This window comes from Mus musculus, chromosome 18 (assembly GCF_000001635.26).
Source record: "Mus musculus strain C57BL/6J chromosome 18, GRCm38.p6 C57BL/6J".
Taxonomy (NCBI): Eukaryota; Metazoa; Chordata; class Mammalia; order Rodentia; family Muridae; genus Mus; species Mus musculus.
The window spans coordinates 6024263-6039135 of NC_000084.6; the positions used below are offsets into that span (position 1 = coordinate 6024263).

At 39.3% G+C, this 14873-nt stretch overlaps 1 protein-coding gene and 1 pseudogene across 9 annotated transcripts in view; both read right to left on the bottom strand.

The window, feature by feature from the left end:
- Positions 1–185: 185 nt before the first annotated feature.
- Positions 186–14873, bottom strand: part of Arhgap12 (Rho GTPase activating protein 12) — a 111651-nt gene continuing 96963 nt past the window's right edge. For all 9 annotated transcript variants that reach the window (NM_029277.2, NM_001039692.1, XM_030250623.1 and 6 more), the window contains 8 exons: positions 12756–12854; positions 10188–10290; positions 8879–8995; positions 7468–7566; positions 3932–4009; positions 3698–3832; positions 3313–3415; positions 186–2468 (listed from right to left, as the gene is read on the bottom strand). In NM_029277.2, coding sequence (NP_083553.2) covers positions 2294–2468; positions 3313–3415; positions 3698–3832; positions 3932–4009; positions 7468–7566; positions 8879–8995; positions 10188–10290; positions 12756–12854 — 909 coding nt within the window. In that variant the 3' untranslated portion in view covers positions 186–2293. The remainder of the gene's footprint in view (positions 2469–3312; positions 3416–3697; positions 3833–3931; positions 4010–7467; positions 7567–8878; positions 8996–10187; positions 10291–12755; positions 12855–14873) is intronic.
- Positions 4717–6177, bottom strand: Gm19240 (predicted gene, 19240; annotated as a pseudogene).

A 14873-nucleotide genomic window follows, 5' to 3' on the forward strand; every position in this document is an offset into this window, starting at 1 on the left:
ATATCATAAAAGAGACAATTGAAAAGTATATTCAAATCACTGTTAAAATTCTAGTTAGAGGCCAGCGGTGGTCTACAGAGTGAGTTCCAGGACAGCTAGGCTACACAGAGAAACCCTGTCTCAAACAAATAAACAAACAAGCAAACAAAAAAAAAAAAAAAAGAAAGGAAGGAAAATATTACTGGTTTTGTTATTATAAAAACAATCAATAATTTTTAATTCACAAAGGATGAAAACACAAGACACTTATCTCATTGTACATACACTATTACAATACAATTATTAGTGGTAGACCAATACAACATTAAAGACTTTGCATACACACATGTACTTTGAAACAAGAAACACAGGACAATTTTAAACCTTTGACATGTTTATGATCACCAAGAGAAAGAACAGCACATATCACAGATTTGAGTCTAATTGATTTCCTGGTACACAGTCAAGACACAAGAGCCCTAAAGCACACTGCGTTATTAATGGCATCTTCAGGTTACACATTCTGGTTTAGAATTTTTCCCCACCCAAAGCAATCTGCGTGAGCTGTCAAACAGCTTAGTTTGTTACCTATTTAAGAAGATTACAACGACACACACAAGATATTAGCCACAGGACTTAGGAGAAAGGTTTTGGACAGATCATACACACACACACACAAATTGTTCCCCAGGAAGGCAATCTGGAAACTATAAATGCAATCCTAGGAAAAAGAATCATGGTCAGAAATCATTTCCTTTCAAACACTGATGATAAGGAAGTGTGTGGTGCTAGGGAAATGTTGGTATAGGAAGAACAGAAAACATACGAAGTGAGAAAAGTCAATCTGCCACAGGAAATATGGATTTGGTTGACTTTTCTAAAATGAGGTATAAAAGTATGCCAGTAAATAAAAACAAAACAACAACACAATTAAGAACTAAAACGCACATTTCCAATGGAAAAAAACTCTAAGCATATTGTAGTTTCCTTTATTAGATTAGACATTTCATATACAGCAGTTAATCTAGAAAAATACATTTAAAAATCTTCAACAGACCATGCCTCCCTGTAACAAAACCTTCCAAACCCTGTCTTATTGTACAAATCAATCTACAGTAGTAATGTAAAAAGGAAATACTCAAATTTCGCAGTGTCATTTTCTATCCAACATCCAATTTACATGTTTCCACTATTTGAGCTGGGTTAGGATTCTGTAATGATGATTCTAATGTCTGCTGTACACATTAAATAACCTAAGGAGCTGCTCCTGTAGTGTGTTCACTATTTAGTAGGTCTACTCAGTATTTCCCAGTACCATTCTCATTGCAGTGGTCTGCTTCTAAGTGTAATTGAAACCTAAAAGTGCACAGCTTAACTTTCCCAAATCATGGCCTCTATCTGCAGGAAGCCTAATAGTCATGGAAACAGTTACCAATGTCATGATTAGAAACATTGGGTTAGATGTACTCTGAGCCTATACAACACGGTTATATACATAAGGTAAATTATATTAGGTCCTTAGCCCATACTTACATCAAACAATGTCTGTCTCCACAGTGTCATACCAAAAACTCAATATGGCACTAAATATAATAAGGATTATTAGCTATAATTCAGTACAGCAAGACAGGTACCAAATACCCTGATTTGACTTATACTAACCAGAACTCCAGTATATCACAGTGTTTTAAGTCCTGTCAGTGTGCTGCTCCAACAGACAACTAAGGTATCTAGCAAGAATGCCATGAGACAGTAAAATCAGACAGCAAGCCTTCACCCAAGGGATTCTATCTGGGTTATGAGCTTCGGCACTTAAGACTGCCACTCATGCAAACACCCTGAAATATGCAGTACACAGGTTTCAAATGATCAACTTCATTTGTCTTAAATGCCCAAGAGCATTTTAAAAATAACTGACAGTGAGTATCATTGTACCAAGTAAAGAGCTTACGGACCATGAGAAGGAATCTACATTATCCAGTTTGCAGTCAGCAAGGACAATACCACAGGGGACTCACAGAGTTGTCCTTACCAAATTATCCAGTGTATATGACTGGTTAGAATTCTGAGTTTTGATGTTTACTGATAGTCAGAGGATGAAATGCAAGCATCCAGGATAAAATGAATCCAAATTTACACAGTCATAACTTGCTGTTTGCTCACAACAAGCAGCAAATGAGGGCCCAGCTGTCGCCTTCACTCTCAAAAAAGTGCAAAATCAGAGTCACTGCTTGGTCCAAAATGAAACACACCACGTATAAGATTTGAAATCTTGGAATCCAGCATCTATTCCACAGGCTGTCTTTTGTGAGAGTCAACGTCCAAAGACAGTGCTTAATTCCAGGAGAATCAGCTCTACAATCTGGTTCTGGTACACAGTATGAACTGCTATATTACCAGTCTCTCTTTCTGGCTTTAGAAGGGTGGGGCCAAAAACAATCGCTATGCTCTGATAGGTCATTCGGTTTTTTTCTCCATTTTCTATAACCCTAGGGGGAAAAAACAAACTTATTTAAAAAACAATAAAACTTTGAATTGTATTACAAAGCTAACAGTCTGCATTTAGAAAGAGAGTGCTCAACATGCTAGATGACACACACCTCGTTTAGCCATGTAGACTTCTGTCTGGCTGCTACATGAAGCTTGTTTTGGCAAACTATAAATGTGTGATATTTTAACTTCGTTTTCAGAATTGTTATAATTTAAGTAACAATAACCTATCCTTTATATGGGGAGAGTATTTCATCAGGAACTAGAAATTAAAACTTTCAATTTAATATTATTAAAAAATTTTCTCTAACTGGTACTTGACTATTTACTTTTACATTTGATTAATTGTGTGTGTGCGTGTGTGTGTGTGTGCGCACGCACGCGCACATGCCACAAAGTACATGAGGAAGTTAAAGGACAACTCTTCTCTTTCCATCATGTGGGTCCTGGGGAGTGAACACAGGACCATACACTCACCAGCACACGCCTTTACTTGCTGAGCCATCTTGCCATCCCTACTTTACTATTTCAATGTTCTCTTCATAGTATGAACAAAATTATTTATTAAAGTAGCAGTAGTGTGCAGTAGTAATCTTGAGCCATGAAGGTTTTTTTAAAATAATGTCACATGCCTCACTTAAGCTATTTCAACTTCTGTTAACTTCAGTCTTAGCAGAACACCTTCTGTGTGATGAGCATTACACAAACACTTTACAGAAAATATATACTTTAACAAAGTCTTCAGACCAAAGCATTTTATTAGAAGAAATAGACACTATCAGTCAAGTTTCTTTTCAATTTACAAAGACAGCAAGGGGCAATCCCCACCTTGCAAGTTCTTACCTTTTGAGATGTCTAAACAGAATCTGCATTGTATCTTGATTTGGCTTTGGCAACTGTCTGATTAGGTCCTTAACTGCAGTGACACGCTGTCTCGGTTCTTGTTCTAAAAAAAGTAATAAGCAGATAGTTTGCAACAAATTCTTACAGAATAAAAGGCAATGGCATAGTTTGGAAGCTGGTGTCTGGTAATGCGCAGTGACATCTGGTGGTTGCATTTAAAATCTCTAGAGTTACACAATCTAATGAAAAAAAATTGTTTAAAAATAAGACTGGAAACCCTGTCTCAAAAAAATAAATAAAATAAAATAAGACTGAATAATGCAATAGTTAATCTGTAAAATGCTTTTCAATATGTAGAAAAAACTGAGCAGAGCAGCAGACTTACTAATTGCATTAACAAAATCATTGAAATGATTAAACGTAAAAAGAGGTTCTGGTAGTTCTCGAAAAAACATTTTGAGTGCTCCCGTGATGACATGAATGTCTTCCCATTTACTGTCATTCAAGTCCAACTTCTCATCTGAAAAACAGCAAGAACAAGATAGTGTGAAAATTGATTTGAATCAGTTCTCACAGTCACGGACAGTGCTGGGGGTAAAGGCAGGGAGTGTGCTCTTACCATGATTGACTGCGAACCTCAGCTTCTGGATCACGGCAAGGTTGCCACTCACTCTGTAAATACCATCAACATCTAAACCTAAGAGAAAACAATACTTCATGTTTGAAAGAAACTCATTTGCGGCATCTAAAGATGCATAAATGTCTCCATTTGGGGATTTCACCATATTGCCCAGGCTGGCCTTGAAGTCTTGGGCTCAAGAGATCCTTTGCTTTAGCTGTCCAAGCAGCTGGACCTACAGACACATTGCACCCAGCTTCAGAATTCATATTCTTTTTTTTTTTTGTTATACACAAGTATTTTAATTTTCAATGTATCAACTCAGATCAAGCATTATCTACTGATTAACAAAAAAAATGCTATTACCATTTAGAAACAATACTCTTTTTAAAAAGCTTACTTTTTAAAATTTTGTGTGTTGGGTGGGAGAATGTAGTAGTATTTGAAAGCAGATGCCTAAGGAAGCCATGGGGTCAGATCCCCTGATTTAAAGGGTATTTATTGAGAGGCAGTCTACATAGATGCTGGGAACCAAACTCAGGTCGTCTGCAAGAGAGCCACACTGGTTCTTCATAGTGGTTCATACAGCAGACACATTGTTCCAGTTCCATAATTACGTATTTACCCAACAGTGACTATACAGAGGGTGAGAATAAATTTAGTGCCATGCCAGTTTTACAAACTATAAAGATTCCCTCCCCGGCAAGTAGACTCTCAATACACAGCTCAGGGTGGCCCTGAACTTAAGAGGTTCTGCTGCCTCAGCCTCTGGAGTGCTAAGGTTACAGGGACATATCACTATGTAGAGCTAGAAAATATTAGTAATATCCACTGACAATGTGCCAACTCATAAACACCGAGTACCATTTGTTCATTAGTAACTGAATTGTTTTCTCTTATGTGAAATCATTTTGTTTGATTTTTTTTCTTTAAATCCAAACTAGGACTACGTAACTTTTCTCCTAAAAATTAAATTGCTTTTTTACAAATTGCATTGTCTGATTTTTTTCATCAGCCTGCTTTAAAGCTATCCACGTGTTTAATATGCTCGCTCGAAGTTTGGCCCACACCAAATGGTTGTTTAATCCAAATATCTGAGCAGCAAACTGAGCTGATCCTTCTGGAGAAAGTATAGTTGAACAGCCAAGACCACTGGGCAGTCGAAGAGATGACCACACATCCTGAGCGCCCCAGTCTGGTGTGGTCGGGGGACAGCTGATAGCCGGATATGCAGTATTACCAGACAGAACTGGGCCTAGACCATTGCTTCTGCCCGCCACAGCGACAAATACAGTAGGTATGCCATCCCCTTCATATTCTGCTTTAATTCTCAAAGTCTCATCTGGTCCTTTATGCGTGGATGTTACTCTAAGTTCACATGGAATCCCAAAATTTCCACAAGCCTTCTTAATTTCTTCACAGTGACCAAGGTCAGAGGTGAAGCCCATCGGCACTACCACCCTGCACTGACTGTCTGACTTGAGAAGTAACTCCACTCAGTCTGCAACCCACTCAAAGTTTTTCTTTACCATCTGGAGTCCTTCCGGAGTTACTTCTTTGAGATCATGGTAAGACTGTTTGTCCTTCTGCTGGCTCTGATCTCCCGATGGCCATAGTCTCCAGGAATCATTATCAATGACATCAGCAAGAACAATCTCTTTGGTGGTTAACATCAACGCCAAATTCAATCTTCATATCAACCAGCGTACAGTTCTGTGGCAGCCAGGATTTCTCCAGAATTTCAAAAATAGCTTGTGTGGCATGACTCATGATGTCCACTTCAGTCTGCCCTATAACAAGGCCAGCAAAACAAACTTTTGCAGCAATGAGTTGCTCCTCAGAACACTGTGGATCATTATTGGCATCATCCTTGAAGAACATCTCCACTTTGGGTGGATAGAACTTGTACCCCTCCTGTACACCAGGGTTCCTTTTGAGGAAAGATCCAGTTGCTTTCTTCGGCACACCCATTCAATGGGAATCATTTCACACTGGGGTGCAATGAAAGCAGCAGTCTCCCCACATTTCTTGGTGAAAGCAGTTTTTAAACCAGCTTCCTGCAACAACTGAGATATGTGGCTGGTGATCTTATTGGAGACGGTGGCTTTGCCTTCCAGTGGTTCTTCCTAGCTGCATTCCCTGCTGTGATCTGGTCCTTGGACTGCAGGAGGACTCTGCCTGGGTTATCTAACAATTCATAGACTTCTTTTGTTTTACCCTCATAGAGCTTCTTCCCGATGTTCACTCAAACTCAGAGACACATCTGCTTCACTGTGATTAAAGGTATGCACCCCAGAATTCATATTCTTAACATTAGCTAAAATCAACACTTGGCCAGGGAATGAGGTAACAATTTACTCTGAATTCTGTTTAATAAACAGCAATAATTCTACATTTTATCCGGTACACACTATAGCTAAGCTCATGAAAAAAATCTCACAAAACTCAGAAAACCAAATGAGAAAAAATTAGTAACACCTGGAGATAGTAAAAAATAAATAAATAAAGATCAACCCATCCATTTTTTGCACATGATTTTATAATATAATTGCGCATAATGAAGAATCCTGCACTCTTTTCACAAGTGTCTGTCACACCAACTGCTTCTAGTAGACTTATCTAGTGGTTCTATAGAAAACATAGCACATGATAGTACTTCTTTCAGATATGGGCCAGAATCATTTGAAATTCAAAATTAAATGTCATGAAATAACAAAGCTATACATATTGAACAAAACACATTTCTAATATGCTACTAATCATTTAGCTTCACATAAAGCAAGTATACAGTGCAGAGCCTTAACTGTTATACTGACAGAGTCAATGGGCAAAACATCTGAAACTGGCAGAAGTTACAAACTAGGTAACACATGTTGCTACTGTGCCGGATACTTCTGACACACATGATGCTGTGATTATAATCAATATACTGTCAATCACTAGAAGGTAGTATAATTACATGTTAAATTCAAAGAAAAATACCAAATAGTTGTGTTCTTCTCTGGGACATCTGTATTTAGATATTTTACAGTTGAGTTCTCCTTTCTGTTGTAACACAAGCATTCTCCGGTTGAGTGAACATCCTTGGAGCACTCACATCGGTATATCAGTCCTTGAATTTGGCTTCAGTCACCACTGTTTTCATTTAAGCACTGGCAACTCCAAATGACTTGGACAGATAATGTAGCGCCACATCAGAAGGCCTTAATTCAAAACAGGTGCAAGTATGTAACACACACACACACTTTAGGACTGTATGATCTTCTGGTTGCCTCACTCAAAAAATCCCTTGAGGGCTTTTATTATACTTATTTACTATGTGTGTTTGTGTGTGGGTGGGGTGTCATAGTGCTTGTGTGAAGGTCAAAGAACACCTTGTAGAAAACAGTTCTTGTTCTCTCTCAGGTCCTCAGGTCTCCAGGCCAGCACCTTTATCAGCTAAGCCGCCTTGCTGGCCTGGATCTAGGAATTTCGATGCTGAACCAATGAGTGGTTTTGTTTAATGTGAAGAATAAAACTTGGATGTGTTCTCTTACCATGCTCTTCGACATGCTCAATGCATAACTTCACAAACTTTGGCACTGTCCCATTCTCCCTCTGACACAGATTAGCAAGATTAGATCCAAATACTTGATCTGAAAGAGATTTTTTTTTTTAAATGAAGCATCTTGCTTAAGGTAGGCTCAGGAAATGATTGAGTCCTTCAGAGTGCAAGAGAAAACATGCAGGGATCTTACTAACATCATTCACACATGCTTCCTTCAGCCTCACAAGAGCACAGCGCACTCTGTGGGAAAGCTTTATATTTTCTATTCCTCCTATAGAGAGCTCATCCTAAATATGGTTCCCTTTCTTCACTTCTGGTCTCAGGCAAAAATACCCTCAGAAAAATCTGACTATCCATAACTAAAACAACTGATTTCCAGCCACTTGATTTGAAGGTGGTAAACAGCAAACTAATCTACATCTTCTATCCAGAAGTACTTGTTATCTATAACCCCTAAGATTGCTACTTTGTAGTGGGTTGGCCTGATGCTGCTTGTATTCTAATGCTAACACTGGTTCATAGACCAAACACATAGGCCCAAGTGATGCTATGTGGCCTTGCCCCCAAGTTATTTTTGATTGGTGAATAAAGATGCTGACAGCCAATAGCTGAGCAGAGGAGGAGACATACATGGAGTTTTAGGATTCTCAGGCTGGGAGGGTGGGCAGGGAAGAAGGTCAGAGGAAAACCAAGAGGGAAAGAGAGGAAAGAGAGAAGGAAGGGAAGGGGCGGGGGAAGGGAAGCCACCACGGGCTGGTTAGGTGAGTCATGAAAATGTGGTCACCATTATTTCTGAATAAATGCCACTAGTTTGAGTTACAAATTTAAAAATGTAACCTCCTGAGATAAACACAACTATAAGTAACTGTTGGTATACACAGACATATGTACTTTTAAGGAACACTTTTCTTGGTGCATTACAGTGATCATAAATTAATTAAGAAACATACAAAATAATCAGTGGGAAGCATGTTTTGTTAACTTTAAACTTATCTAAAGTTAGAGCTAAAAGCAAACGATCAGGAACAGAGCCATTTGCTCCCCTCAGGCTCTAAGCAGCTGCCTGTCTCATTTCTAACTTCTGACCCTTACAATACAGAACCAAAACCCCACGTCACGACCTCTAAGACCACCACTGCCCAACCTGCATCTCATTTGTCCTCCTCTGACACCGGCTTCAAAAATGGGAGTTTGGGATTTATACCTGGCTCCATGTTTTAGCTACACTTTACTGTGCACTTTTTAAAAATCAGTTCTAATTATTCAAATGCGTTTCATCTCTGTAGCAGAAAACTTAAGTAAAAAAATGGAAATGTTGGATATGTTCAATTTTAACTTTAAACACCTTATTTCTGACTCAGTCAACATTCATCACTGTGAGCACCACTTCCCCTCCATACCTTTGATATAACCTTTCTCACGAACAGCTTGCAAAGTGGGGCGCCGGGTAAGAAACTTCTTTAAGTTTTTCTTAGTTTTCTTCTGCTCTGAAGAATCCATGCTGGATCCTTTCATTGCTTAAGACAAACAGATAATATGTATTTCAGAAAACTTCTCTAGTTAGAGTTTTTCCATAGATAACACAAAACATATCAATCCTATGATCAAAAATTACAGAAGAAATGGTTATTCTAATTTTAAGTAAAATTTTCATTTTTATAACTAAAAGTAATAAAATGTGTGTGTATGTGTGTGTAAAATATTATATTGTTGGAAAACAAAACTAGAAGTTACTTTCTAATCACTTAATTAGAAGGCCAGAAAACCGTTAGCTAAGCATGTGGATTAGTTAAGCCAGAAAAGGTGTGGAGTCACAGCTAATGGTCGATAATATACTTTACAAGAGTCTGCATTTGAAACTATCTTTCTTAAAACTGGTAGCTTAGCTCTGCTCCCATTTGTGTGCTCTAGAGGTCCAAGCACATGGCTGTGGGCATGAGCACATGACAGTGAGCTGGCTGTCTGGTGCTCTAGAGATCCAAGCACATGGCTGTGGGCATGAGCACATGACAGTGAGCTGGTTGTCTGGTGCTCTAGAGATCCAAGCACATGGCTGTGGGCATGAGAACATGACAGTGAGCTGGCTGTCTGGTGCTCTAGAGAGCCAAGCACATGGCTGTGGGCATGAGAACATGACAGTGAGCTGGCTGTCTGGTGCTCTAGAGAGCCAAGCACATGGCTGTGGGCATGAGAACATGACAGTGAGCTGGCTGTCTGGTGCTCTAGAGAGCCAAGCACATGGCTGTGGGCATGAGCACATGACAGTGAGCTGGCTGTCTGGTGCTCTAGAGAGCCAAGCACATGGCTGTGTGCATGAGCACATGACAGTGAGCTAGCTGGCTGGTGCTCTAGAGAGCCAAGCACATGGCTGTGGGCATGAGCACATGACAGTGAGCTGGCTGTCTGGTGCCTGGAGTAGGGGTGGGGCTATGGAATGATTATCCCTTGACTTCAGACTCCCAAAGTTGAAGATTTTATGCAAAATTACATATTTTTAACTCAAAAGAGTCTAACTTCCTAGAGGCCTCAAGAGAAGTGTATTTTCTCTTGAAGTATCCTGCCTTAAAATTATTATATCACATGAATGCATTCTATGGTTAAAAGTGACAATGAGTTAAAAGATAGTACTTAATTAACCCTGTCACTTTTCTAATACTGAAGACTACATTTTTATATGGGCATTTATCAGCCAACGAGGAAACAACTCACAGCGAAGTTTTTTAAGCTCCTTCTGGTCCTTTTCTTTATCATGCTTTTCTACCCCTGGTGAATCTGGTGTTTCCTCTTCAGCTGCTTCATCGGCCTCTGCTACCTGTTGGTGTCGGAAAACACATATTACTTCTAGAATTGCTGTAGCTGAATGGCATATTTTTCAGAATGATTGACTCTTACCAGTGATTCTAGGAAAACAGTGTACAGTATATACAATTTAGGTATTGACCAATCTTTAAATTGATAGAGCATTAGGTATAATTGATTCATTTGACACTGCACATGGATGGTGCAAACAGCACTTAGGAAGAAGTCGGTGATAAAAGACTTTCTGACAAAAGGGTCAGACTTACACTCCTGGACGGGACAGCCATGTTGCCTGTGACAACAGTTTAAGAGAACGCTATTACAGTGTGGAAACAAGTGGGAGACAGACTTAACACTCATAGACGTCAGGCGCTGAAAAGTGCCTTCTACTTCTACAGAAGTAAATCTCATCTACAGCCTCATCAAGGAAACCTGTACAGAATACAAGACAGTGGACCACATTTCCAAAGCTAAGGACTTTGTCTCTCTTCTCACTGAGGTCTGCTGCACTGTGTTATTTCTGTTTACATACATGTATAAGAGGGGCCTCCCATTTTTGCAGCAGTACTATTTACCCCAAAGCATGTCCTTTCTCCCTGTCCCTCAGTGCTATTCTGGCATGAAGTGTCCATGGGTAGGGTGGTCTGTCTCCAGGCACTTTACTCTGTCCCACAGATCTACCCCACAGAGTAATGAAGCTCCAACGCTTAATACAGGTTTATAAAGTCCCCACATATGATACAGCAGGTCCTTTACTTCCTTTTTAACAAAGTCTTGGGTATTTTTAGCCCCTTTTATCTCAAAAGGAATTTTAGAATAAGGTTCTCAAAGTCTACAAGAAAAGTACTTGGAATTTTAATGAGATTCAAAATTTCCTTCCATCTAGAAATCATTTAGGAAATGCATCTTTCCATCCCTGAGTCTGAGACTCGGTGTCTCTCAGTAATATCTGTGACTGTCTAGGGTCAGCTCTCTCTAAGGCTGGGCTTGCCCCTTACTCCAAGTGCTGGGGTCTCAGGAAGAAGCTGTGTATTGGCTCTTCTGTGTTTGTCAGTAGGTACTTTCACAGCTCACAGTAAACAATATGTTCCTCTTTCTTCGCTTGCTTCATTCTCTGTTTCTAGACCTCAAATACAAAACAAAACTCCTGCAGCACTGCCCTGTAGTACCTTCCCTAGGCTAGTCCTTCCTAATGCTTTTGGAGTATGTTACACCTCCTCATCACCACAGTACAATACATCGTACTGTGTGATAACCCATATTTGTTTATTCTGCCTTTGACTATAACTTCTGCACAGAAGTTATGGTGTAGTACTGCTTGCTGCCCAGTACACAAACACTCATGTAGTTATAAAATGCATGCATGCATGTACTGCAATTACAGCTGAAAACCTACATGGGCTAAGGAAGAAACATCTGAATAGAGACAGGGCTCAAGATGGATTTTAATGAAGATCATAGGAGGTTTCTAAGAATGAACTACTGGCTACCAAAACCAATTACATTTTAGCAATGAGCCCAGTGGAAGACTGCCCAGCATGCACAAGGCCCCAGGCTAATCAAAACTACCATACCAAAAAGCAAGCAAAACATACAGAGAGACCAAAAGATCATCATGTTACATTGGGAAACTGGTTTAGAAGGTTATTCTTATTTGGGTATGAAAATAAAAGTCAGTCATAATTTCAGAGATAAAGAGGTATATAAAAGTAAAAAAATTATACCATATATATAGTTTCATGATTTATTTGCTAGAAAAGCTCCAATCTCCCTTAATACGTGTTATCTTTCATTTCCCTCAGCTAGAAGGCCCTCAGTACAAGTGAGAAGTTAAGAATGCAGAGAACACACAGCTCTTGGTGGCCCAATGAGGGAACAATGAACACCTTCAGAAGAGAAGCAGCAGAAAAGTAGACTTGGTGTCACTAGAAACACACTCATGAGGCTACAGCTGTATACACTTCAAAACCTGACCTCTGACCCTCTTTCCATCAAACAATATCCCTTCCAATGCATTTGGGCACTAAGTACTATGTAAGTACTGTGCACTAAACGCTGTTGGTCCTTCTTCATGAACCAGTGCCTAAAAGAAACCCTGATGCAAACCACTGACATTTCATAAGGGAGAATGTTTAGTCATATCACTGGCACAAACTGCTAACGTGACCTTTTCTTTCCCACCTGGATTAGCACATATATGCACGCATGCATGCAGTCTTCCCATCTGTAAACTGAAATTTGCATATACAACCTACAATTAGAAAACCAGGAAAACAGCTTTGCAGTTGAAAAAGAGATAGCGACAGGTAGCTCTGTCTCACACAGTAGCTCTGACTGTTCTGGAACTCACTATGCAAACCAAGCCAGCCTAATATTTACAGGGTCCACCTGCCTCTGCCTCCCAAGTGTTAGGGTTAAAGGCATGCATCACCACACATGGTTCTGCACTAAAATTTTTTGCTTAAGTCAAATACATACCTGGTTATTGATAGTACTACTAAGAACTTTAAACCAATCATTAATAACAGCATCATTATCAGACTGAATTAGCAGTTCTGTTCCTTGTCGAGTTTTCAGCTTTAGAGAAAAGAAGGGTGAAGAAAGAACACAGTCAGTGCTTTCAACAGAACAAGTGAAAACATGTACTTCCAAGCCCACTGTCTGCAGTGCACTCAGTCTTACACTGAGAGCAGTAGAGGTAGCCTGGCAGCCAGGGGATGCCTTTCATCAGTGTCAGTACCAGTCTGCTTACTGTATAGAACATGAAGTTGGGTTTTTTTGTTTGTTTGTTTTTTGTGGTAAATTCTAAAGAAAAATCTAGTAATTCTGGATCCTAGAGTAGTATAGTTTATCATTTAAAAATAAATTCAAGTGTAAAAGCAATGCAGACAATGAAAACTGGAACATTTGTAAAGAAATAAAAGTCTGTTGTATTTCACACACCTTAAGAATTTTTTCATAGCCTGAGAATTTTCTTAATTCTTAATATATATGAATGACTGTTTAAGTGTTAAGTTTTCAGTATTTCCTACTTACCAGACAATGATGACTATGAAGACAAGGCACAAATGACAATGTTACATCCCTTTAAAATGTTTATACATCTATTAACTTAATTCATTTATTTAGTGTGTGTTTGTGTGTGTGTGTGTTCACATGTACACCATGGCCTGACTATGGATGTCAGAGGACAACTAGTCAATTCTCTCCTCCTCCATGTTAATCCCAGGAACTGAACCCAAGCCTGGCAGGAAATGCCTTTAACTGTTGAGCTAACCCACCAACCTTCATACCCCTTCTGAACATAAACATTAGTAACTATCTAATCATGAACTGATGTAAGAATATCTATTATTTTACATGAAACCCAAAACCAACTTAATCTCTTTGGACTACATGTTTTTGTTTTTGTTTTTTTTTACACTTCAATGAAAGAACTGTAAGTTATGAAAACATCCCTCTCCTTTCCTGGCTGATTAACTGAGTTTGTTTTTCTAGAAGAACATTTGGCAATTTTCTCCCAAACAATCAATTACCCCATAATTTCCTAAGTACTATTTGGTAAGGCTATTCCTCAAAAAAAAAAAAAAAGGTAAGATATGATGAAATATTAACCTGAAAAGCATCAGGTCAAAGAAGACACTCTCCTTTGAGATTTCTCAGGAGTTTGACAGTCTAGAGAATACTGAAATTGTCTAAAATAGGGATAAAACACATACTATTCCAAAATGCATTTGATCATGGATTCTTTTCTCATTCAGGAACCAGCTACTGAAACTGCAAAGCTGATTTGGGAAGTAATGGCATCCTTTCATGCATCTTTCTAGACAAGATGGTCCAGCCAACCCCCAACACTAAATGTATGCTGTTATAGACAAGGGAGGGTTTCCTGATCAAAGATAAAAGAGTTTCCTAAGAGCAGAACAAAGTTAACCACTATAAGTAGCATCACTGTAGTAGCATTTGTCCTGAGTCTTAGCGATAAACAGAATTTGGGGAGCAGAGCTTAGTGTGGGTTGGAACATAAGGTAGGACAGTAAAGAGAAATAATCATGTAGATTCTGCTTGGAAAGCACTGGCAAGGCCAAAGTGCCTAGGACATGAGGCTATAAAGAATGGGGAAAAGAAGGCAGAAAACAAACACATCTCAAAAATGCCCCCAACTTTCTGCAATGGACTTTACTCCTCTCTGACCCAGGTGGACTCTCACTTCTCAGGACCCTGAATGTGAGCGAGGCCTCTGAGCTGTGCTACAACAGAGTACATGGAGGGTGGTCAGCTTCCAAGACTAGGCCTTGAGAAGCCCTGTCATCTCTCACCCTGTGCTAGTGTGTAACTTGCCATGTGGAGAAGCCGGTGTTAGCTTCTTGGGTAAAACAAGAGAGATCTTAGGAAGAAGGAAGCCTATCCATGAGCCAATATAGGACATGTGGGTAAAATGAGTCAGTCCAACTACCCACTCCATCTGAGACTCATGACTGGTCCCCAGGTGAGAGCAGAGCAGCCATTCTCTCCTACAAAGCTGCTGAGCTCTAAAGTTATATATGAGTTATTATATACTGATAAAAAAACTGATACAGATCACAAACTGTTGTG